Source organism: Tribolium castaneum, chromosome 6, assembly GCF_031307605.1.
Source record: "Tribolium castaneum strain GA2 chromosome 6, icTriCast1.1, whole genome shotgun sequence".
NCBI lineage: Eukaryota > Metazoa > Arthropoda > Insecta > Coleoptera > Tenebrionidae > Tribolium > Tribolium castaneum.
Genome location: NC_087399.1, coordinates 3151185 through 3177764, shown reverse-complemented (window position 1 = coordinate 3177764; position 26580 = coordinate 3151185). Strand labels below are relative to the sequence as shown.

The 26580-nt window shown below is 34.6% G+C and overlaps 3 protein-coding genes and 1 long non-coding RNA gene across 5 annotated transcripts in view; 3 read left to right on the top strand and 1 right to left on the bottom strand.

Moving 5' to 3' along the window:
• Positions 1-3282: 3282 nt before the first annotated feature.
• LOC661988 (uncharacterized protein) overlaps positions 3283-26580 on the top strand; it is a 130165-nt gene continuing 106867 nt past the window's right edge. Inside the window, exon 1 of the mRNA XM_015982913.2 lies at positions 3283-3523. The gene's annotated coding sequence lies outside the window, so the exon portion shown is untranslated. The remainder of the gene's footprint in view (positions 3524-26580) is intronic.
• LOC135266498 (uncharacterized) lies at positions 11037-15948 on the top strand. Of its 2 annotated transcripts, XM_064357385.1 has the most exons (7): positions 11037-11244; positions 11302-11449; positions 11510-11557; positions 11607-11675; positions 11731-11855; positions 11916-12191; positions 12288-15948. In XM_064357385.1, exons 2-7 carry the CDS (start codon positions 11302-11304, stop codon positions 12438-12440), a joined length of 819 nt encoding a protein of 272 aa, XP_064213455.1. In that variant the 5' UTR covers positions 11037-11244; the 3' UTR covers positions 12441-15948. The 2 variants fall into 2 exon arrangements, with proteins under 2 accessions (XP_064213455.1, XP_064213457.1); XM_064357387.1 differs by lacking the exon at positions 12288-15948 and having other exon boundaries at positions 11916-12257.
• Positions 15962-18572, top strand: LOC135266499 (uncharacterized). The gene is made up of 2 exons (XR_010334587.1): positions 15962-18013; positions 18346-18572. It is a non-coding gene; the product is annotated as an uncharacterized LOC135266499 (long non-coding RNA).
• Positions 19055-20386, bottom strand: LOC135266497 (uncharacterized). Its single transcript, XM_064357384.1, has 2 exons — positions 20189-20386; positions 19055-20131 (listed from the first exon to the last, which is right to left on the bottom strand). The coding sequence occupies exon 2, from the start codon at positions 20129-20131 to the stop codon at positions 19079-19081; it is 1053 nt and encodes a 350-aa protein (XP_064213454.1). The 5' UTR covers positions 20189-20386; the 3' UTR covers positions 19055-19078.

Sequence of the window (26580 nt, the reverse complement as noted above, 5' to 3'; positions counted from 1 at the left end):
ATCGGATTATGTAACATTTGGGTCGTTATATAATCATTCAGAGTACCGGACTTGTCGTTCGTGTAAAAACATTAAAAAAAATAAAATCGCACTTTTTAATATCAAGACTGTAAATGGTAATCACTATTGTATTAAGGGCGATTTTCGTGATTATTTCACTAAATATGGGTGAATTGTGAATGGCGCGAAATTTGAACGCGTTTTTACCTGCTTTAATTAAACATCGCGCACTTCTTGCCGCTTTCCGCCCGAATTAAAGCAATTATCGGTCCCCGAATAATTACTTGGCCCAATAAACAGGAGCTATTCTAATCGTGTAAACTTCGTAATTTAATAGTTTTTTGTAGTATTTTTCAATCTCCTTCCAAGTGTTGTTTACACGCGAGCGCTCGTAAAATTCTCCAGGTATAAAATCGAGCAGTGTTAAGATAGGACTTGGATGTTCTTGACTACTCATCCATTTTGCTAAGGACCAGGTTTGCAGTGGCACGTTTCTCTTGTATTGGTTATCGAGGATGTGGACGGGTTCTCAAGATGATAAAAAAGGTGTCGCGTCAGAACTACTACATAGGATCACACGTAGGAAATATTGCTGGACGACGATAAAATTTTATCGCCTGTCCGAAAACACATTATACAAGAGAACGAAAAGCTTTCCGCACGACTTTACGCGAATTAGTTCACCGAGGTATTTCTTAATTTTCTAGACAGACGGTTTATGCCGCAAAAAGAAAACGCCGACTTTAAAACGTTCTGAGACAATTGGGACAAAGTAAAATACGGCATGGGGATTTATTCGCCATTTGAATGCGCCGCCAGAAGTGGCTCCATCTAGCTTTGATGTATTTCCCCCAAAAAATATAAATTTGCAAGCTTTGTTATTAAAAATAAAAAAATTAGATTAATTATTTCGTAATTGTTTCGAGGCATAAAACACCGCTAAACGTTATTAAAACTGCGCAAACATAAATGAAGTGTTTTTGTGTTTTGCTTTGAATTTCATTTAGGTAAACAGTTTTGTTGCCAAACTCGTTACGCTCTTAACACTCCACTATTTTAATAAAAGTTTTACCGCACTATATTCGATTATAAACTGATATTTTCAAGAGGATTTTAAAAATGATTAAATGCGAAAATTTACTATATAATTCGTCACTGAATCCTGTTTTTTTACAGTGGAAAACCAAGGGATATTTTAAAAAAAAAAACGATTTTTATTGAAAAATAAGTTGAAAAAATTGGTAAGCTAAAAATTAAATTCAAATCATATTTTAAACCTCAACTTTATGTCAAAACTCAAATTTCACGCTTTTTTGCAAACGTTGATTTCAGAATTGACTACCAAAGAGCGCAACAACCTTAAGTTTAACATTACTAATTTTTTTCTGGCATAAAAAAATGTTTAAAAATGGTGGATGCGCCGGGATAACATTTATTTTTTTACATTTTTCTTGTTATCTGATTATCACATTTGATGTCACATTAAATTTTACGCTATCTTGTAAACGACTGACATTAGAATTGACCACCAGAGAGCCGACTTTTGACTTTTTGTACCATTTTTATATTGTTTAAAAATGGTGGATGCGCCGGGTTAGCAATAATTTCGGGTAAAATCTCAACTTTGTCACAGAATTTGTGACACAAATTTAAATTTACCGCTATTTTGCAAACGACTGATCTTAGAACTGATCACCAAAAAGCGCAAAAGTTTTAACTTTAACGAAGAATTTACTTATTAAGTATTTTTAGCGAGGTTTTCAATGTTCAAAAATGGTGGATGCGCCGGGCTAGCGCTAATTTTTCACGTTTTGCTTGTCGTTTAATTATCACATTTGATGTCACATTAAATTTTACGCTATTTTGCAAAAGACTGACATCAGAATTGGCCACCAGAGAGCGACTTTGACTTTTTACACCACTTTTACGTTGTTTAAAAATGGTGGATGCGCCGGGTTGGCAATAATTTCGGGTAAAATCTCAACTTTGTCACAAAATTTGTGACACAAATTTAAATTTACCGCTATTTTGCAAACGACTGATCTTAGAACTGATCACCAAAAAGCGCAAAAGTTTTAACTTTAACGAAGAATTTACTTATTAAGTATTTTTAGCGAGGTTTTCAATATTCAAAAATGGTGGATGCGCCGGGCTAGTGTCAATTTTTCACGTTTTGCTTGTCGTTTAATTATCGCATTTGATGTCACATTAAATTTTACGTTATTTTGCAAAAGACTGACATCAGAATTGGCCACCAGAGAGCGACTTTGACTTTTTACACCACTTTTACGTTGCTTAAAAATGGTGGATGCGCCGGGTTAACAATAATTTTGGGTAAAATCTCAACTTTGTCACAAAATTTGTGACACAAATTTAAATTTACCGCTATTTTGCAAACGACTGATCTTAGAACTGATCACCAAAAAGCGCAAAAGTTTTAACTTTAACGAAGAATTTACTTATTAAGTATTTTTAGCGAGGTTTTCAATGTTCAAAAATGGTGGATGCGCCGGGCTAGTGTCAATTTTTCACGTTTTGCTTGTCGTTTAATTATCACATTTGATGTCACATTAAATTTTACGCTATTTTGCAAAAGACTGACATCAGAATTGGCCACCAGAGAGCGACTTTGACTTTTTACACCACTTTTACGTTGCTTAAAGATGGTGGATGCGCCGGGTTGGCAATAATTTCGGGTAAAATCTCAACTTTGTCACAAAATTTGTGACACAAATTTAAATTTCCCGCTATTTTGCAAACGACTGATCTTAGAACTGATCACCAAAAAGCGCAAAAGTTTTAACTTTAACGAAGAATTTACTTATTAAGTATTTTTAGCGAGGTTTTCAATGTTCAAAAATGGTGGATGCGCCGGGCTAGCGCTAATTTTTTCACGTTTTGCTTGTCGTTTAATTATCACATTTGATGTCACATTAAATTTTACGCTATTTTGCAAAAGACTGACATCAGAATTGGCCACCAGAGAGCGACTTTGACTTTTTACACCACTTTTACTTTGCTCAAAAATGGTGGATGCGCCGGGTTAGCAATGATTTCGGGTTAATTATTCCGAGATTAATGAGACGTTACATTTTTTCTTTGTTGTTCATTTGTTTTCCGCTGCCGTCTTGTCGCTTTAAAAACCCTCTCGGTCCATAATTTCCGCTGGTAATTTTCGGAAGTTCGTCAGATAAGTCTTCAGTTCGCATCGAGTGGGTCATGTATAATACATCTAGTAGGCCAGGTTGGTCCAGCAAAATCGATGACGTTGCGCAAGCGGGCGGTTCCTGGCAGCCTTTCGACAACCCGGAGCCGCAGTCAAGTCCGGAATTCGCTCCGGGAACGTCGGCTTGGACCCGGATTTGTGTCGGGCATGCACACGATCGCCACTGATCGAACCGGAACGAGCTTTTAGCGCTTAATTGGTGTACACGTGACGGGCACGTGATCATGACCTTGAGTGCAGTGATTTCGGTTGTGTGGTAACACTGACATTGCTGCCAAACGACCATTCTTGCCCGAGGTGAGTCACGTCACAGCTGGCGGGGGAATCACACACAAAAATAATTACACAATTTACTTTTTCCCCCAATTTAATGAAAAAATTCACGCCGAGATGTTTAATATTTGACTTTGGGACTCGTTTAATATTGACTTTGGACAAAAGACAATCTCGGTCGCTCCGAAATTAAGAAAAATTATTTTTGGGAAGCGAGATCGGCTGTTTGTAGGGCAAATGAGCCTGAAGTGGTTGATTATATTACGTGTTAGATTTGTTGTTTATAATTGGTTTTGTGATTAATTGATTTAGTGCGGAACGGGTTATTAAAACACTCTTTTAAATGCGGTTGGTAGTCGTGTTTAACCTCAGTCTCGTTTAAAACATTGCTACCAACATTTGCAAAAAGCTTGACCTGTTCTAAAATAAAAATGTGGTGTTTATTTTGTGGTAAATAATTCAACTATGTAAATGTTTGTTTGAACTGTAAAATAAAGTAAGCTGATTTTGCAATTTTTACCATTAATTTAACAAAATCTATACAATTACCTAAAAAAGCGCCAGATTGAGCGAAACTAGCTGATTCGAAGCATACGATTTTTTAAATAAAGGGTTTTGGTTTAAACAATTTAAAAAAAATCTCGCCATTTACTCACAGCTTGACTTGTCTAAAACACGATTATTGTGTTTGCGTGTTGGCGTTTTTTGAACTCTCTGTTTTAATGTATTTATTTAAGTCCTTTGAAATAAAATAAAACAACTAAACTGTTTGTTTGAGTTTCAAAATAAAATAGTTGGCAACAAAAGCGCTCCCATTGTTTATTTATTTAGGAGAATTTGTTATTTCGCATTTGGGTAAAAATAATGAGTAATTATTTAATTAATATTGGTGATTTTGATTGTTGTGGGCCACAGTTCGGTGGATCAATCGATAAACTCCTTAAATTTTCATTCTAGTACACTTTTCGTGGAGCACGAAACAAGCACCGATTGTGAAAAAAACTTTTTCACTTGAAAGTTTTTATTGATTGGCTTATCCGTCGTCAGACGTAATTTTTTCGCAAATAATCCGATTTCCAAATGGAAGCGTCAGGAAATCCAGCTGCAAACATTTCCAGGTGGCACCCATGTTAATTATTGTTATAATTATTCATGTAATGTCGGGCGTACTCTGTCCGGCGTTAATTCAACCCTCGGCCTTTAAAAATTTATAAAAAGTACAGTTAGCGAGTTGATTAAATGGCACACGTAACGCTCCAACTTTACGATTTTCCTGCTTTAATCACGGCGAAAAATTTGAGGCGATTATTCAGCGGAGTGACATCTTGACCGGTGATTTTTCCCGGAAAAGTGAAAACTTTGCAATTATTTTAAGTGCTCCGGGAGGGGATTTTTGCCGGGAATTGAATAAGTGATAAGTTTGGAAGCTTAATTAAAGTTTATGTAGGTGTAGGTCCATTAGCAAGTTAATAAACCGAACGTTTGCTTAACTATGCCGTTTCTTTTGTTGGCGTCTTAATTAATTAATGTTAGTGAACAAATAACTTTACCAAGAAGCTGCCGTTGCCGAGTTGTACTGCTTTTAATTAAGTTTTATTAGTTGTACAACTGTCTGTATCGAAATTGCGAACAACTAAACCAATTAGAATTAAACTGGATTTTTTATTTCCAATCCTCGGATCGCAGATATAATCAAATGAAAATAACCACTCTCGGGGGAATGGGGTTTTACGCACGCGATACTTGCTAAAACAATTGAGAACTCTCTTTAGTGACTACAAAAATAGCAAATTGCTACATAATTCCCTAATTCAAGTCCGCAGAAAAGCCATAAAAATCCCTCCGATGAATTACAAAGCACGAAAATGTGCCGATATTTGCCAACCCCTATCTCGTTTTTAGGGGCGACTTTTAGAACTTGACCGATGAATCACTGACATTACAACTTTCAGGCCTCTCCCATTTACTCTTAACTGTCTTAATACCATTACTGCTGATGAACGCGCTTCAGCATTCCCGCCACTAATTTTCTGCAATTTACGAGCCTGCTAAGTTATTAATTGGGGCAGGCCAGGGACGATCAAGTTTTATCGAAAAAACGAGCACAAACACAATTGCTGTTTCAATCCCAGATATTATTAAAAGGCGAAAAATAAACACAAGACAACGGTTTTGCAGGAAAGTCACTGAGGACGCAGTTTTTTCTCAGGAACGAACGAAATCATTTGGGAATAGCTCAGAGCTGAAAACAACAAATTTTGCCCAAGCTTAGCTAAAATAAGTTACCTTTTAACAGTTTCCTTTTAGAAACGAGCAAAATCGCTTGGGAATTACTCAGATCGCCGTTTTTGGACAAAACGACAACTTTGCAGCTGTTGAAAACATACGTTGTGTTTTAATAGATTCTATTTGAAGAAAACTTACAAAATCTTTGTATTTTGGCCGAAAATTTTCGTACCTGATTTGTTTAAATCCAATATTTTTTTAAGATTTTTTTCTCGAAAAATCTTGAATTTATTTAAAAATTACATCTAAAATAGCTGTATTTTTTCCAAAAACGACGATTTTTAAAGCAAATGATTTTGTTTTTGGAAAAAATAGCTATTTTGGATCTTGATCTACTAAAATACTTGCGTGGTTTTTCAGTGGCTTATTATTTTTTTTTTTTAAACTATTTTAACTATTTTGATTAGAATTTTGTTGCAGTTTTTTTGCAAGAACTGAGCATGATTTAAAAAATTTGGAACACTCTTGACTGTAGCAAAATATAAATGATAACTTTAATGCTTTTGTTACTAAATATCTAGGATGGGCCTGCTAAAAGTATTTTTTACAATATCTTACAAACTAATAGAGGCACAGAAATCAATATTGGGTATTAAGTACTCTAGTATTTTTTTCTCTCTGGATATGATTTTTTCAAATATTTTTTACTCTGTTTGAAGTAGAGTTTGCACTGTTTAGCACAAAAACGACGGAAATAGGCGCGCTAAAAAAAAGCTTAAAATTTAAGCAAAATATGCATAAAAGGCACTCAAAATTGAAAATATTCTTAAAAATATAATCAAAACTTATTCAAAAAAATTTCAGTGTTGTATAAAACAAAATTTATTTATCAAAAGTTTAATAAAAACACAACTCTATGGAAAAAATTAATTAGTACATCATTAAGTACTATAAAAAAGTTCAAGAATAAAAATTGTGGATATTTTATTTACTTTTCCAGTTAGTTATTAAAGCATTGTTTAATGGCATACGGTGTCAATTTGTTTTGGTTAAACATTATGTTTTAAAAATGACTTTTTATTTTATATTATTGTTTTTAAACTTGTTTTTTTTTAATTAAATTATTACTGTTGCGTTCCGAGCTCATTACTAAGATTTTCCGAAAACGGCCGGTTTTCATTCGTCAAAATTTTCGCCACGACGTCTCAAAATAAGGAAAGTTTATTAATTCGAAAATAAAAAAATTAGCTAGGTATATTACATAAAATAAAAAAAGTTGAAAATTATTAAAATTAGCATAAAAATAGTAGATTTTTAGCATTAAAAAATGTAGGTACACTGCTTATTAAAAAAGCAAATTTGCAAAACACCTACTAGGAATCGGAACTCTATTAAAAAAAAAGTAATTAATTAATCAAAATTTTGGGATTTCTAGTGTTATTCTAAAACAACGATTATCTCATGAGCAAAAAATTCTTAATAAAAATGCTGCTAGCACTAAAATTGCGTTATTCGATTTTTTATTTTCACTTTATTATTTACTTTTAATGAGTTTTGCTGAGGGACTGGAAAAATTTTGAAAAAAAATAGAGAATAGTATAAAGTATTTAACAGTTATTTAAAAGAATGCCTCTTTGTACGTGTAGATGTTGAGATGAATTTTAGAATAAAGTGATCTTGATTAGAGATTTTTCAATGTTGTTTCTATTCTGATCAAATTTTTAAGATTTGAAAAGGCATTATTTAGCGACTTGTGAAGTTTTTTGGGCATTTTGAATAATTGATGTTTTCAAGACAATGAATGTAATGCCGTTTCACATAATTTCGCGTTCCGCATTGAGCTCCACATCCGGTGGATGGAGAGCCGTTTGCAGACAACTTATCATAAATTCTTTTATAGAAAAGAACGCTTTGTCGAGTAATACAAAGCAACATCTTACACGTTTTACAACAACCACTCTACATCATAAAAAAACTGGGGAGCTAGGGGTTGGCAAACCGGTATTTATGTCAAGAGCTGCTTGAAATAAAACAATTTTCCGTTTGATTTATATTTATTTCAGTCTATAACATTGTGCTCAGTCTCTGTACGGCAACAGCAGAGTCCTCGTCCTCTCCCCTCTCGAAAACACCACCAAGTAGTTACTAATATAGTAGTTGATCATCGCGTCAACATCCCTGAAGGCCCTCTCGTCCTCCTTCTCCTCCCCCAGCGCCACCCTCCCGTCCGCCCTCCTCCTGATATTCAAATGAAAAATTTTACGGTCTTGAACGACCGACAGCGTCCCCAGATTTCGATTTTTCGAGGGGCGGATGATGAAAGTCCCGTTCTGTTTGTGCGCGAGGAGACGTTCCGCCGCTTGGCGTCCTACCTCCTTGTAGAAGGCGTCGTCGGCGTCGGCCGAGGCGTCGGCGGCGGCGGCCGCCGCGCACCGGCACATGGCGGAGACGTCGCAGACGTGCTGCAGGAGGCGGTGGCTGAGGTTGGCGACGACCGAGACCGACACTTTCAGGCACCAGCACATCGAGCGACTGCTGGCTGGCGTGCATGTGGAGCGCTTTTTTGATTAATTTCGACGAGTGTTGGGCTCATTTTTCCTGCGAGACATTTGATACGATGTGTATTGTGATTTTTTGTCGAGGGCATTCACGTCTTTATGGAGCGAGATGATGGGACAGATGGGATTATTTATCACCGGGGGGATTGCCGATAACGGCGGCTTTGGTTTCGGACCAAAAGAGCTGTTTTACGCGCTGTTTACTCCCAATTGGCGCGCACACTTCGTTAAAATAATTACAACGAAAAATTTCGAAAAATGTTCGCTGGAGTCGGAATTTCCGACTTAAATGTAGTGTAAAATATCCGAAATGCCATTATTACCCGGATTCCATGTCGCCTTTCCCGTAATGACGATTCCATCAGTATTCCATTACCGTCTGTCTGGACCCCGGAATAATCTTTCAAAAATCCGAATTTTATTATTTTATAGTTGGGCGATTCCGCGCCGGAAAAATGGACGACCCCTGGTAAGGGCGTGTTTATGCGCCCTGTACAAATATTTTAATTAAAAGTTTACTTTAACAACCGTCGAGTGCTTAAGTCAACACTAGTATGGAACGTTAATTTGGGCCTAATTGAAAATTGAACTTGGAAACTTTCGGAATATTAGGATAACGTTAAAGCGCTGTCTACCTTATCCTCATTAGCCGAAGCGCCAGTTCGATTATGACTTCGCAAACACATTACAGACACATGACGACCGCAGATGAGACCCTTTCAAACGCATATTTGAATTTCGAACGCTACGGGAAGAAATATTGGGAAAAAACGAAGATGGCGCTAATTTGAATTTAATTCGAGAGAGGGGCGCGAGTTGGCACGCCTGGAAGCGAGTTATTAACTTAAGACATGACGCACTCTTGCCAACCCACTGAAAAACTCCAATAAATCGGGAGGATTTTCAGGGGAGGCACCAACAGGCCACTCCATCTTAGCTATACAGCGTTTTGTAACGAGAGGCTAAATAAAAATATTTTATTATTCACGTAATCTATGAAATATAAAGCATTTTTTTCCACTTTTTTCAATTTAATTCTCTAATTTTTTACCAAATTCCATCAAAAGATACCGGACGTATGAGTTAACTAAAGTTTGAAGTTATATTTCACCTTTACGTTCATTTCTTTTTCTCTCAAAACAAAAAGTACGTTTACAATTTGACGCCTTTACGTACTTTTATCTTTTGCTGCATTATTTTCTTATTTCTGTCAGTTTTATGCTCCGCTTTACATTTATACGTCTATGTGTTCTCTTAGTCTCTTATTTTTGCTTATTTGTTGTTTCACTTACCTTTTCTACACTTTTTTTCATAGAAAAATTGTTGCCGTGATCCGGGTTTGAACACCCGACCCCCCTGGTCGTAAGTGGCGCTTATACCACTGAGCCACCAGGCCCCAGATACTGACCGTCTTTTGCAGATATTTTAACACAAACTTTTTAAATAAATCAACATTACAAACAATATAACTGCAATAATTCACCTAAAACGCAAATACTTTTAGTTCAAAAGTCGGCGAATTAGTTTGAGAAAACATTTTCTTCCACTTTTTTTTAATTTAATTCTCTAATTTTTTACCAGATTTCATCAAAAGATATTCGGCGTATAAGTTGATTCTACAATTTTAAAATTGTTTTTACCTTTTTTGTGACTTTCAGCACGTTTTTGACCGAAAATGGACATAAATTCTCCAAAAATCATCAAATTTGTGTATTTTTTAGTAAAAATAGTGGACGTGCTCAAATCCTACCGGATTTGCATGACCATAATTTTTATTAACAATGTTTTTCGGGACTTTACTAAACAAACTCAGTTAATTAAAAATTTTTTGGCATAAATTAAATATTTTCGTTAATTTTTTTCTATAATTTAAGAAGTTAGTCATCTAAGGATTCAACGCTAAAGTTTGAAGTTATGTTTTACATTTACGTTCATTTTTTTTTTCTTATTTCTCTCAGTTTTATGCTCCGCTTTACGTTTATACGTCTATGTGTTCTCTCAATCTCTTATTTTTGCTTACTTGTTGTTTCACTTACCTTTTCTTTACTTTTTTTATAGAAAAATTGTTGCCCTGATCCGGGTTCGAACACCCGACCCTCTGGTCGTAAGTGGCGCTTATACCACTGAGCCACCAGGCCCCAGGAACTGACCGTGTTTTGCAGATATTTTAACACAAACTTTTTAAAGAAATCAACATTACAAACAATATAATTGCAATAATTCACCTAAAACACAAACACATTCAGGTTAAAAGTCGGCGAATTAGCTCCAGAAAACATTTTCTTCGACTTTTTTTCAATTTAATTCTCTAATTTTTCACCAGATTTTATAATGAGATACCGGGCGTATAAGTTGATTCTACAATTTTAAAATTATTTTTACTTTTTTGTGACTTTCAGCACGTTTTTGACCGAAAATGGACATAATTTCTCCAAAAATCACCAAACTTGTGTACTTTCTATTCAAAAATAGTGAACGTGCGCAAATCCTACTTGATTCGCAGTTGCCACAATTTTTATTAACAATGTTTTTCGGGACTTTACTAAACAAACTCAGTTAACTAAGAATTTTTAGATATAAATTAAATATTTTCGTTTATTTTTTTATAATTTAAGAAATAAGTCATCTAAGAATTCAACGCTAAAGTTTGAAGCTATGTTTCACACTTACGTTCATCTCTTTTTCTCTCAAAACAAAATGTATTTTCCTTTTATTAGGATGTGCTCTTACGTTTACAATTTGGCGCCTTTACGTACTAGTAGTATAAGCGAACAATTAGTGCTAATGAGGTCATTATCTAATGACCGCTGCAACTTTCTCTTAATGACCGCTACACTTTGGCCGCTACAATTTTGCTATATGTCATACAATATATAAGACCAAAGAAAATTTAGGAAAATATTCAGTGTTGTTCTCGTGTTTGTTCTTGAAGAAGACGTCTTGGTGTATTGTGAAATTAAGGTAAGTTTTTTAAGAAATTATTTTAAATATTTATTAACTGTTGTGAATTTGTGTTAGATGCCTGGAAAACGTGTATCTTCTATGCCATTGAAAAAATCATCTCCGAAGCGTTTTAAAGCCCCAGGTGATGGTGGATGTGTAGAAGAAGAGGAAATTAGTGAATTTACCAACCTGCAACCCTCAACATCTAAGGCAACAGAATCAGGTAAATACTTTATAATTTATATAATAATAGATTAATCATTAATTATAATAATATTTACAGTGAATGCTTTAAAAAGACGCCTCCCTAACTTCGAAGATGGTCCTTTAGGTAATTAATTACATACTCATTTCTATATTATAAATGTACGTGTTTGTAGATACACTTGTAAATCAAATCGGTGCTGGTCAAATTGACGATAATGAAGTCTTTGAAAATTTTGCTGATGGTAAGTAATAGCAACAACTTATTGAATATGTGAATACTTCAATATTTTCTTACAGAATTTAACTTTATTAATAAAAATGGAGAAAATGAATCATTCATAAAAAAGTTTAATACATTAGCGAGACGTATGAGGTTTTCCTTTAAAGATAATGCGCCGGAGAATCCAATTGAATGGATGCAAGTAAGTGTCACGTTATGTTTGTAAATTAGTTAATTAATTAATGATATTTTCGTTTAATAGAATGCAATTGAAGAACTGTTGGCGCACATTTTTAGAGGATTTTCAAGTGATGACTATGTCGGCTTAGTTCTCGAAAATGAAGAATTCCCCGAGCGACCTGTTTACATTTCCTTCCGCAAATTATCCCAATATAATGTCGCAATGGTGATGGAAACTGTAGGAAATGTTCTTCAGAGCAATCGTGCGTTCTTTGTTAATGATCGTTTATCGATACGGGTGGACAGGGTGGCTTTACCTGTGGGAAAAGGATTTCGTACCGCCACCGATGGATTAGCCGTAAGTTATAATGAACATTGTCTTAGTAAAAATTAATAAATAAATAAATAAATCTAATAAATATGATTTCTGTGATTTTATTTTGATTTAACCCAGAATGTGTGTGTGTGTGTGTCGCGCCCGTCCCCGCGCCGCCGCCACCCCGTCCCGCGCCCGTTCCCGCGCCGCCGCCACCCCGTCCCGCGCCCGTTTCCGCGCCGCCGCCCCGTCGTCCGCGCCGCGCCCCGTCCGCGTCATGCTGGTGAGTAACGAGATATAAGGAAAGAAAGAAAAAACATGGATCTTGCAAAGTCTTTATTTATTCATGAAATATTTGTTAAACATTTTGTTGCATAGTTTGTCATTATTGTGAAAATCTTTGTTAAATAACTTTAGAAAATCATCAACAGAATTGCCTAATGCGTAGTTTAAAAGAAATAAAGTACAGTATTTGCCACAGACGGTTGAAGAAAAATCTTGAATTTGAGAAATATTGTAAGACCACATCATAGCATTTTTTCTAAGAAATTTTAAAATATTCGGAGGCGGCTGATTTCCAAAACTATCAAAGAAGTATGCGAAACCAAATTTATCAATGTAAACAGCCATCCAATGACTACCCGGGAGGTAATCAGGGTCTCTGTTGATAATAACCATAGAGGGTCTGGTGATTAGGACAGGTAGAGTGTTATACGCAGAAACAAGAACGTGGTGTCTTTTCTTCCGAGAGATCATCTCCAGACACGTTTTGAGTTGTAAAGTATTCATTGTACCAACTAGCCAAGTTTTGTACGTTTTGAACAGCGCACACCGAATCGCTGATTATATGATTCACACAACAATTCGTATCAAAATGTTCTCTCAAGTAACGAAGCGATGGACACTCTAAATCTTCAATGTTTACAATTTGACTTTTTGGTAAACGTTTCAAAAGTAGACGCTTCTTATCTATTCCTTTCACGTATATACACTTTGAATTTTTCGTAGTTTCATTCAATATTTCAGACAACTTTTCGTAGTCGTAATTACCGCAGTTCCAAGAAAGCCCGTGAAAGTTATTCGTCAACCAATCGGCTTGCTTCTGATAACGATGCGGTAAGGTTGAAAGATCATCGGGTGGTTTAAACAAAAAGATGTCTGGTGCGCTTTTGTTCGTATTAAATACAGCTAATTCTTTTATGGTTAAAGTTTCGGTACAATTACCGTAATTGAACCCTTGAAAATCCACAAACACAACCATTTCGGATGACGGGTAAAATGAAAGTAGCAAATTTTTCATTTGTAATAGCAATTTATTTATCACTTATATAAATTTATCAACTACTATAATCTACAATTACATTACGTTTTTTATCAATTTCTATTACACTATCAAATTCACCATACACTAAACAATTGACAGTTTCTGTAAGAGCAGTGTTAAAACCAACTTCTATTCGTAAACTTCCGTTCTTTATCAAATTCCATGAAAGAGCATTATGCGATGATAAGTCAGGTGTCAAATCAAAAACAGCTATTGAATATCCATCAGCATAATTATCACGTGAAATCCCATTTCCAGTGTTTAGAAAATGTATACCAGTACCAGAAAATAATGTGTGGTACATTGAAACAAATTTCTTATTTGGACCGATAAATGTAGGTTGTAAGGGTTTACTAGGAATTTGGTTACCATCCACGTACAAGGATAGATAGTTTAAACCAAAGTTTTCGAAATTAAATGGATTTAAGGAATAATCACCGTTAAATGCTTTATTTGTCACAAAGCACAATGCACATCTTTTTGGAAGTTGGCCCAAATAAACATTATCCAATGATTTTCCTTGTACTCCTTGCGGTATAGTCAAAACCTTTAATTCTGTTCGCGTAATTGGATATTTTGCAGTTGAAAGCTCTAAAGCCTTTGCATGCGCAAGTAATACGCTTGGATTTATCCGATTTCTTCTAATCATTAGAGTTGCATCAGTAATTTGAATTTTTCCATTAAGATTATTTGATGACATCAATGCAAAACTATCACGAGAACGTACAAATTTTAATCTCATTTCTACACCGTTGATTAAAAATTTTTCTTGATTAAATATATCACAATTTAAGTGACCAATAAGATCGACTTCTTTACTCGTCGACGTTAGTTTGAGTCTATTGGCGAATCCACTGTTCTCATTGGTTACTACATTCATTTTGCCTGCCGTATCGGCGTACCATAATCCACAAGTTAAATGGGAATTCTTCGCCCCTGAGTCATAATTTAAAAGTGTCTCCAAATAACATTTATAAGCGTATGTATTATTTGGTGGTGAAATCAGTTTTTGATTTAGGTATACATCAACTTGACTAAACATTGAGTGGAGAATATTATTAACTGGACCAATTGTATCTTCAGCGGTATAATTACTACCGTCATCTTTGCATATTTTAATACAAAGTGAAAGTAAAGTTTGCGATAAATCTATATAGTCTTCACCACCTGGTATTACAAATTCTAAAGGACTATTTTCAGATATACTAGATACAGTTTTGTAATGAACCCATTGACCGCTTTCGATGCTTGTTTGAGTTGGCGGTAAAGCAAAAAGATCCAATTCACTTTTCGCGCACTCACAACTATGAGGATGTAAAAACGACATTCTAGCTAAAGATATCTTGATGTTTAATAACTGAACTCGTTTTACACTTCTTTGCAGAACGACGTGAAGAACTATTCTGACTTTTATTTTGTACTAGCCTTCTTTTTATAGATCCAGATCCTACCAAGTTGTCTAATTTATCTTGAGCTTTTCGTTTCAAATTTTCAACTGACTCATTTACACGTGTCTTGAATGCATCCTTTACAGGCACCTCATTAACAATGTCGCCAAGAAAATTTGAACCAGTGCGTAGTGTTTCCTTACCAATTGTTTTAACACCACTCTTTATTAACGGCATTACCGTACGAAAAAGTCCCCGTAAAAAACTACCAATACCATAACCCTTTTGGTAACTAATTCCTTTGTAAATAGCACCTACACCTGAACCAGCTTGATTGATGTAGTAATCGTGATAATGACATGAAGGCATTACGAAATTTTTTTAAAATGAAGTTTAACGCACACTGTTCCAAACTGAAATGGCACTTTCTCACCAGTTGCACTTCTTATATCAATTTCAATGTTTTCAAATTCCCTTTTCAACAGAGGCACGTAATGCGGATGCGAAAATAATTGCGTATGATGTGTACCGTAAATGTAGTGTTTATTATCGATAACAACGATTCGAATTACTTTTGCCATTATATCGCCCACCAATTGTGGTTCAATTATATCACTGTATACGAAAAGTTGTGAAGGCAAACCCAACATAATGTTTGCTGGATGTGTTGAAGTTTTACTCAGTACATTTGTATCCGGTTGAAAACCTAATTGTAGACTTAATGTCGGTGAAAATGATAGACTTGTCAGATATTTGCTACTGCTTGTTACAGTTACTCTTTTTGAACCATCATTTAATCTGAACTCAACATTATCTTTTACTAAAACTCTTACCGAGTTTAGAGCATCCACAATAGATTCGATCGTTTCGTAGTTACCAGCTTCAAGCTTAGTCTTATATTTCGTCATAATTACATCGTGTTCAAATGTGATCGTTTTCATTTTAAGATCGCGCATGAATTCTTTCGAAGACTTGTATTTCCTTCTTCGAACCTGATCATCGATCCATGTCGCAAAACGGGGATCTTTAAACAATATGTCAATGGCTTTTTCACCTTTTTGCATAATCGCCGATAAACTAAATTCAAAAGAGCTGTAAATAATATTTTCACCACTGTTGATGGTTAAGAAGGAACACGGATACTGTATTTCCGAAAGTCCCACACACCATTCACCATCCAAATGAACAGTTTTTGGAAGTTGTGTGCAAAAGTGCGTTGTTGTATTTTCGGGAAAGTAATTGGTTGAGCTGTTTGATACCAAAGTTAAATAAAATTCGTTATTCATATCGATGTAAGGGAACTGCACGGAATCCACGAGTTAAACTTTGAAGGATAATTTTTCCACTGCACAAAAATTTCACATTTACCTCTTTTATATCGCTTCTTCAATACTTTTTCAATGTGAAATGTACTCTGGGGGTCGTACGTTACGCGCTGTAATTCGGGGTGATAGAAGACGCCCTCTATTGGTTCATCCATTAAATCGGAAATTTTGTACACAACGGGTTGTCTCATTATAACATCAGTTATTTTGAATATTTCACCGCTCCAATTACTCATGTAGCCTTTTTCAAATACGTGCTTGTACTTGGTGATTCTGACGTAATCTCCAACTTTGTACACATTTTCGAGTTTGATCGTTTTAATATTCTTCTTTCTCGTACTCATAATGTTATCGTATACTTGCGCAACGTTGTCAGGATTTACCTCGTTAGGAGCCATTTTAATAGTACGATGATAAGAATTATTGTAAGAGTGCATGAATTCGGGTAATACATCAATGTATTGCATATTATTTGCAAACGTAAAATATTTATGCATTTTTGTTTTTAAAGTTTTATTGAACCTTTCTACCACAGCAGCTTTTACATCAGGATTATTTGTTACATAATAATTTATATCATATTGTTTAAACAATTTTTGGACATTTTTCGCTAGAAATTCTTTTCCCTTGTCAGTCTGAAGATTAACCGGAACACGCTCATCAAATATTTCTTTAAAAGCTGCAGCCACTTCATTTCCCGTCTTTGTGTATAAAGGTTTAACCCATGCAAACTTGGAAAATACATCGATGACAGTTAATAGGTAATTTACACCTCGATTATGTTTTGCGATGTTTCTCATATCTATTAAATCAGCTTGAAATAAATCGTCTATGTTGGTTACATGATAACTATTTCTAGGAAATCGACGACGAACTTGCTTATGTAATGTATAAGATTCCACACCTTCTAGCCATTTATTAATTTTTTTCTTATGTATATTTGTAAACTTAGCTAAGTTGTTAGGACTCGAAAAACCAAGAGGGTCACGAGGTATAAAATATCTTTCCTTTATTTCATCCATTTTTGTCTACTTGCTTTCATACGGCGACCAAGGAACTCTCAAGCGTTTTTGTTTTCTTGATGACGATCGCATTGATTTCTTCGTTATTTGACTATCCTCTTCTTCTTCTTCTTCTTCTGTGTCAAACTTTGACGACGATATTGGTTTTACTTTCACTTCGTTTTTTACTTCTTGCTTTTCAGCACCTTGTTCATTTATATATTTCAAACGTTTTGGATTAATTATAAGAGTACGTGGAACGTTTATTTTATACAAAATTTCCGCAAAATTTTTCCATCCGACAGGCTCGGCATTTAACTTATTACTACTCTTCATAACATCAGTGATTAGATCAAATATATTGGAACCAGGAATTGTGTTTCCATCGTAGATAACGTTTCCGGTTTCATTCCATGCAACTCCATTGTGTGTTAAATTGTTTAACAAAGCATTCGCTTTAACTTGTAAGGGTCTTGGTAGGGAACTCAAAATGTTTCGAGTAATTCGTTCAGATTGTTCTAATTGATTTTCTTTAGAATAAATCACAGGTATGGTAACAGGTTCACGAGAACGACTTATCATTTTTAGATATCTTTGAAGCACTTGATTATACAAAATCCATTTTTCATTATCATCAATGTTTTTCGTATCTATGATTCTTTTCATTTCATGATCTAAATCATTTAGGGTGTTTGGCTGAGTGCTTTTGTTATTATGCAAACGTTCAAGTTCGGATGAATCAATGAGTACCATTTTTTTCGTATGTTCCATTATTTATTAAATAAATGACCCAACACACCCGAAATTATTGGAGCCAACAACAATGGTAAGAAAGCACCTCCTTTTTGCACAATTAGTTTCTTTTTTCTCTGGAGAGATAATTTACGATTTACTAAATTTCTCAGTAATTTTTTATGTTTCTTTAATTTGCTCTTTTGAGAACCATTTAAAGGAACTTTCCCTAATAACGTATTGTGAGCGCACTCGCATATACAATGCACCAAGTTTTTATCGGCAGAATTAAGAATTGATTTACGATAAACAGGTGTTGTTCTATGCAAAAATTTTAATAACTCGGCGTTTCTTTCTAACGCTCGCGACATCTCAACGACGACTGACGCATAAACTACTTACTTTTATATTTATAATCTCTCTTAGGTATGTATGCATAAGAAGGTTCTTCATCAGGTAGAATATTTGTTCGAATACGGAATTCATCTGGAGTATCTTGTTTTAAATCAATCAACAAATAACCATGCGGTCTCATTGTGGCATCCTTATAAGCTTCCTGGATAAATTTTATATTTTCAGGAAAAATCTGTCTAGCTAAGAAATTAATTTGAGCTTTATCACGAGGATTTTTAAAATAAACGATATAGTTCGCATTCAAAGAAATATCTCTCTGTCCTTTTCCTTGATGAAACAAATTTTGCGTAATGTAGAAGACACTAAGGTTTCGATGATGACTTCCCTTAGTGAAAATATCGACCACACTGCCATTAGTCTCTCTCATCAGATCATCCAAAATTATCAATGTCGCTTCTGTACCATCAAAATCATTCATATCAGGAACGCCTTGACGAAATTCAAGATTACTATTATTGATTACATTAGTTTGATACAACGGTTGCCACTCGTCATAAAACCAAAGCACTCGTTCAAATTTTTTATCACAGACCGAATTTATGTGGTTCAAAAATCGTATAATAAAGTGCGTTTTTCCGCAAGCAGTTGGACCAGCTATAATTGCTGTAAACGGAGATTTGAATCGTAAGTCCATTCTATTTCAAATAACTTTCATTATTCAACACCAAACCAATAATGATAACTTTTGCTACGCGGCGGAATATTTAAAGAAAACAGAGTATACATTTTATTTAATTATTTATTATCACAGACAGTTATAATCATTATTTTCCCTATAATATTGTATTCTATTTTCGACAGCAGTTTTTACATTCACAGGCAGTTTCAAAACTATCTCATACAAGGTTGCATTTTGTTCATACCGATTCTTAATAATATCATACAATTTTTGAGATAAATTTTTACATCCATTCTCCATAACATCAAGCGCAACATTATTTATAAAACTATCGTAACATGGATAGAATTTATATTGAATTCTTCTTGCATGAAGCAGATTCAATAAATGCTCGCCCATATTTACGACAGTTTTAATTGTGTTCAATGATAAATAAATGCCCTTGTACACGCTGGGTTGACTAGGTATAAATTGAAGAGTATTATATCTACAAACCACCACGACGTAGCCACTTAGCATACACAACATCTGACCTTCTGGAACACTAATTTCTTCTACTTCTTCGTCCTCCTCTCTTGATTCAAAGATCTTGCTCATTTCTTTTAAAAACTCTTCAAAGGTTTCAATAGAAAAACTTATCGCCGATGTTAATTCTGGATTATGTATCTTCAACAACGGCACAAAATCATGGAGTGGTTTTACTCCAATCGATAAAAGTTTGCTACCAGACTTAGTTATAGGATACACCACTTCATGAATTAAACGAAACTTCTCATTGATCACCATCCGAGCCGTTCTCTCAGCTTCATCTTTCTCACTTCTCTCAGCTTCATTTTTCTCGATGTTGTCGGCCATTTCCATCAACGATCGCTCCAACACAGGATCCGACCATTCAGCTGGTGTTATGATGTCTTCTTCAGCGTGGATAGGCTGAGGCGACTTGGGGGATGCAGCTTGGCTAAGACCTATTTCAGATACTCTCGCTAATTCTATGGATTGCGATGGTGGTGGTGGTGGTGGTGAAGCAGCTGGAAATGCTGACAAAGACGACTTCGGAACCGATGGAACTTGCGAAGCACTAATTTCCTCTTCTTCTACACATCCACCATCACCTGGGGCTTTAAAACGCTTCGGAGATGATTTTTTCAATGGCATAGAAGATACACGTTTTCCAGGCATCTAACACAAATTCACAACAGTTAATAAATATTTAAAATAATTTCTTAAAAAACTTACCTTAATTTCACAATACACCAAGACGTCTTCTTCAAGAACAAACACGAGAACAACACTGAATATTTTCCTAAATTTTCTTTGGTCTTATATATTGTATGACATATAGCAAAATTGTAGCGGCCAAAGTGTAGCGGTCATTAAGAGAAAGTTGCAGCGGTCATTAGATAATGACCTCATTAGCACTAATTGTTCGCTTATACTACTCGTACTTTTACCTTTTGTCGCATTATTTTCTTATTGCGGTCAGTTTTATGCTCCGCTTTACGTTTATACGTCTATGTGTTCTCTCAATCTCTTATTTTTGTTTACTCGTTGATTCACTTACCTTTTATACACTTTTTTTCATAGAAAAATTGTTGCCGTGATCCGGGTTTGAACACCCGACCCCCCTGGTCGTAAGTGGCGCTTATACCACTGAGCCACCAGGCCCCAGGAACTGACCGTGTTTTGCAGATATTTTAACACAAACTTTTTAAATAAATCAACATTACAAACAATATAACTGCAATAATTCACCTAAAACGCAAATACTTTCAGTTCAAAAGTCGGCGAATTAGCTCGAGAAAACATTTTCTTCCACTTTTTTTCAATTTAATTCTCTAATTTTTCACCAGATTTCATCAAAAGATACCCGGCGTATAAGTTAATTCTACAATTTTAAAATTGTTTTTACCTTTTTTGTGACTTTCAGCACGTTTTTGACCGAAAATGGACATAAATTTTTCAAAAATCACCAAATTTGTGTATTTTCTAGTTAAAATAGTGGACGTGCGCAAATCCTACCGGATTTGCATGGCCATAATTTTTATTAACAATGTTTTTCGGCACTTTACTAAACAAACTCAGTTAACTAAAAATTTTTTGGCATAAATTAAATATTTTCGTTAATTTTTTTCTATAATTTAAGAAGTTAGTCATCTAAGGATTCAACGCTAAAGTTTGAAGTTATGTTTTACCTTTACGTTCATTTTTTTTTCTCACAACAAAAGGTATTTTCTCTTTATTAGGATGTGCTCTTACGTTTACAATTTAGCGCCTTTATATACTTTTACCTTTTGCCGCATTATTTTCTTATTTCTGTCAGTTTTATCCGCTTTACGTTTATACGTCTATGTGTTCTCTCAATCTCTTATTTTTGCTTACTTGTTGTTTCACTTACCTTTTCTTTACTTTTTTTTATAGAAAAATTGTTGCCGTGATCCGGGTTCGAACACCCGACCTCCCCCGTCGTAAGTGGCGCTTATACCACTGGGCCACCAGGGCCCTAGGTACTGACCATCTTTTGCAAATATTTTAACACAAACTTTTTAAATAAATCAACATTACAAACTATATAATTGCAATAATTTACCTAAAACGCAAATATATTCAGTTCAAAAGTCGGCGAATTAGCTCGAGAAAACAATTTCTTTGACTTTTTTTCAATTTAATTCTCTAATTTTTCACCAGATTTCATCAAAGGATACCGGGCGTATAAATTGATTCTACAATTTTAAAATTGTTTTGCACGTTTTTGACCGAAAATGGACATATTTTTTTGGCAAAACGTGCGTAAAATGCGGTCTTAGAATAAGAGAACGATTTTTGTGTCTGAATAATTAATGTCAATCGGTGGAAAAATTCGCTCGGTTCCAAAGTTCGCACTCCTGTTGGCCTATTTTTACCGACGCCGGGGTTAAGTGGAGTGGTTAATGTCGCCACTAATTTGCTCTATTTAATTAATTTTTAATAAAGTTGGTGAAGAAACCCGATGTGAAATATGTCGCCGCGAGCGAGACAAGGGCCTGGCACAAATATGCTCAATGAAATTAATATTTAAAAGTGTGTTTTTTATTTCAAGGGCGATTAACCCAAAGCCATCAAATTCCATTTAGGCAAATAACAAATGAAACACGGAACAAAAACCGGTTTCCAATATGGCCGGCTTATTGTTTCCTGTTAAATATGGCGGATGCGACCCTCTGTGCAAAAACGGATTTTTTGTTTAATTAAAATTTAGGAATTTTTATCGCTAAACAAGCCGGCTTTGGGCTCGTCACATGAATCTAAGTCTAGTCGCAGGGTCCTGGGGTAATTAGTTCGGCTAATTTATGGCTAAAAATTGGTGGATGCGCCCGACTATTCCGCTCTAATCTCTGTGTGAGTTTCGAATTTACATTTAATCGCACACCTGCTCTTAACTAAACTCGAATAAATCCGCTTCAGATTAGAAAATAATTTTTCTACTCGTGGCTCGATTAATTCAATTTACGAGCGAACTTTTCCGAGGCGATATATTTAACCGCAAACTTTTTAAAAATGAACGTCCTACCTGTCCCGGATCGATCATAAATTTAGAAATTCGAGTGCGAGTTAAAAATGACGCTACCGCTCCTTTTAATCTCGATATTAATTAAAAATATCTTGAGGCGATTTGCATTTATTACGTTTCAAAGCCTCAATTGAATCAAAATGAATTCCGAATTACAACTTCAAAGATGGACGCTTTTTTGCGAGAGCTCCGACTGTAAATATTTTTATTTTTATCAGTGGAACACGCGTTTCGATTTGAGAGGAAAAATTCATTTCGCGCGACCCGGCAACTCGTAATTTTTTTTCGCGGAAGGTTAATTAGGAGTGATGGCCGGGGCTTTGCTTTTTCAACTCTAATCAGCAATTAGGAATTTTTGTACGAAAGTATTGTACTCATTTCGGGCGGTGTATGCCTAGAATTTCACTCATATTTAACAATTTGCCCAAATTTAGAATAATCGCCCTACAAGATAATCCAGTTATACCAACATTATGATGAATAAGCCCGGGATTCGCACAATTGGGGCTCATTCGGAAGTATTTATTCCGAGAAATGCAGCTTTGCCTGAAAATCATTAAAGTGGCACAAAAATTACATTTCGAACAAAATAACAGCATTTTCTGAACAGCGATGAAATTGAGTATTTTATGTGGTTTGAAAATGAGCTGAAACTACGGAGGACTATAAGTTAGGAAACGAAACGAGATTCAAAATCGCAAGATTTTCTGTACCCAAAAAATAGTACGGTTGAGAAAAAATGAGGGCGCTTTAAGCGTTACACCGTTTCGGTGCCAAATCGTTTTAAATTAATGTAAATCCAACCAATTAGCTAATTACTTGAAAAAATATGCAGTCATGTTGAGCTTTGAATTTTTTTGAATAAATATTTGAAAAAATTATGTATCGAAAAACAGAAAATTACAGTTTGTTACTAGAATAAACTATTAAAAAAAATGCTCAAAAATTTTAAAACAATGTCATCTTCCAACCATTTTTAGTGAAATCACGCAAAATAAACAGAATTTTGAAACGCCTGAAAAAGCTAAAATAACATAATCTGCGACCTAACGCAGCAACTTTTCGGCTTTTTCTCACAAAATTTCGCGAATTAGTAACTGTGTATCTGCTTAAAAACAACAGAAGACAAAAATTAAATTTTTTTCTGACAAAAACTGAGTCTCATTTTGCCGCTTTTTTGACTTATTTTTGAAGAAATGTTGGTATTCTTTCTTAACATGCGTTAGAAAACTTACAACGATGTGTGTGGTGTTAAATAAACGTCCAAAATAGAAAAAATACACTATTTTCTATTGAAGATAAAGATTTTTTGGGTTTTAATGTAAAATTTCACGATTTTATTGGGTTTTTGGTTAAAAAATGTGCTGAAACGCTCGAAAACAACGAAAATAATGTAATTTTTAAACTAATTCTGTGATTTTTTTTGGTTTAGTATAAAGTTCTTAGTTAAAAAGTCTCGTTTTTTTGATTTCTCAACTTATTTTTGACGAAATATCGTAAAAATATAGAACATTTTGAACGAAAAATGAGCTATAACGTTCAAAAAAATTTACGAATGTCTAATTTTTAAACCAACTTTGTGAGTTTCGAGAAATTAGGTGCGAAAAACTGTTTAATAGCTTAAAGTAATAGCAAAACGAAATAACTAATTTTTTGGTTGAGAAACGTGAGACTTTTGAAAAAAACGATAATAATGTAATTTTTAAACTAAAGTTTGGAGGTTTTGAGTTTTTCTCTGGCAAAAAATTTTGCCCTCAGCTCAAAAAACTGCTTAAACATTTAAAGAGTAAAACACATCTTTGACAAAAGTTTGCCAAGTTTTAGACGTATTTTTTTGACGAAATCATTGACTTTAGGATGAAAAATGACTGAAAAAAGGGAAAAACTATTACTAATTTACATCATTTTTGACCTAATTCAGTCACTTTTTGACTTATTTTGACAAGATCTCCCGAGATAATTAAGTATTTGGTTGGAAAATGTGAAACGTCCAATAAGTAAAAAATATTTTTTTGTTCAAATTTTTAGTTTTCTAAAAGAAGACAAATAAATTTTTTGAAATCACTCAGTATGTGTATTTTTTGGCTGATTTTTGACAATAGAGATAAGAAGAAAATTAATTGTGTGTTACTTGGAATTTTTTAAAAATTAGCTCACATGGGCTGATTGGAGATGTCCAATGAATTGTTGTGATTTTCGCGCATTTTGTCTAACCAGTGTATTTCCAGCTGCGAGGGAAGGTCAAGTGCGCTTGCATTTACAAGTTAATTAAAGTGGAGAGTCCCATCGAGACGTGTTTTCAGTGGATTTTTCGTGTTCACACACGAAATTTTGAAGCCTCACGTTTCCGGTTTGAATTTTTCAAGTCGGGATTATGTGAGCGCACTTTCAGTTCCATTCCATAATTTACTCGAGCTCTCTGCCATATTAAGCGAGTTCTAACTCATTTGCGAAAAAATGCAAGCTTTCTCAACTGTAAATACACTGACGTCACTGCGATTTAATTAAGTCTGAAAGATGCCCGAGAAAATTTTCAAGGAAATTAAATTGAAATTATAAACAGAGAGGGGAAAAAATTCGCAACTTGTTACTCACGAATCAAATAATTACAGAAATTGGATAAATTGTTTTTGAAACTCAAACACACGGAGTTAATTTAATTCACTTAAATTCCCCGAGTTGTTTATCGCGACTTTGCGCATATTCGAGACATGTCAAAGTTTGCGAAGACTTGGCATTCCGTTCGCGTTTAGCAAAAATCCAACGTTTGATTTATAGTGAACGAGGCTTAAGCCGAGTAGTGAATTAGTTAATGTTAATTAAAGTTTAAGATTGCTGTCGGGGATAAGAGTTAAGCCGTACACAAGTCGCAACAAGGGTTGATGCGTACTTAACGTGTGCTAGTGACACTTTTAGAAGGGTTGTTTTGCCGGATTTCCGCCGAAAGCACTAAATAAAGGATTAGGAGCTAAAACCGACACATTTTCAAAGTTTATCGCCGATCAAAGCCTAATTATTACAACCAGAAGGCCAAGCCTGCATCTGAAATTTCCCGGGAAAAACTTTAATGGAACGTCTCTCGAGTCTCATTTTCAGACGTAACTAAAGAAATTCTTTTCTATTACATGACATAAAAGTGGATTGTCTCAAATGCTACAACTCCTTAAAATTTTAAAGGATCTGGACCGGAGAAAAATTATTTCGTTCGGTTGCCAAGCTACGGAAAATCTTCGCTCTAATACCTAGCAACCGCAACGAGACGCCGCACCTCCTAGGCAACAAATTATTACTATTAAATAACTTTACAACCAAGGATTTTTTTTAACAATTTTTTATTGTTCTTACTATACAGAAAAAATAAAATCATAATGAACAGTGAACCGGTTTAAGAGCCGGTCGTTCTCACATTTTTGATTTTTTTTTACAAAAACACACTTTTTAGATGTAGCATGCAATAAATTATTTAACTTTAAAGCCGAAATACTGGAATAAAAAATTTAGATGTAGAAAGGAAAAATTTGATGTAAGTATTTTTGGCAACACCTGAACTGCGCGCAACAAATTATAATAATTAAACTATTAAATAACTTTCCAACCAAGAATTTTTTTTAACAATATTTTATTGTTTTTACTATACAGAAAAAATAAAATCATAATGAACAGTCAACCGGTTTAAGAGCCGGTCGTTCTCACATTTTTGATTTTTTTACAAAAACACACTTTTTAGATTTAGCATGTAATAAATTATTTAACTTTAAAGCTGAAATATTGGAATAAAAAATTTAGATGTAGAATGGAAAAATTTGATGTAGGTATTTTTGGCAACACCTGAACTGCGCGCTTAGAAATCCGGGTTCGAGATAGAAAAAGTAAATAATTTTCTCCCGAATTACATCCAATTTGTCAAATTCATTTGGCCTATTTGAATTTGCGTTAGATCTTGCCTGCGCTGAGTAAAAATCCGTCCCTCTCGTTTAATTGAAATTCACAATACGTACGAGAAAATCCATTAGGATTCAATTGATACAGTCTCTATCTAATCGATGACAAAGAAGTTTCAATACGTCGACTCTAATTGACG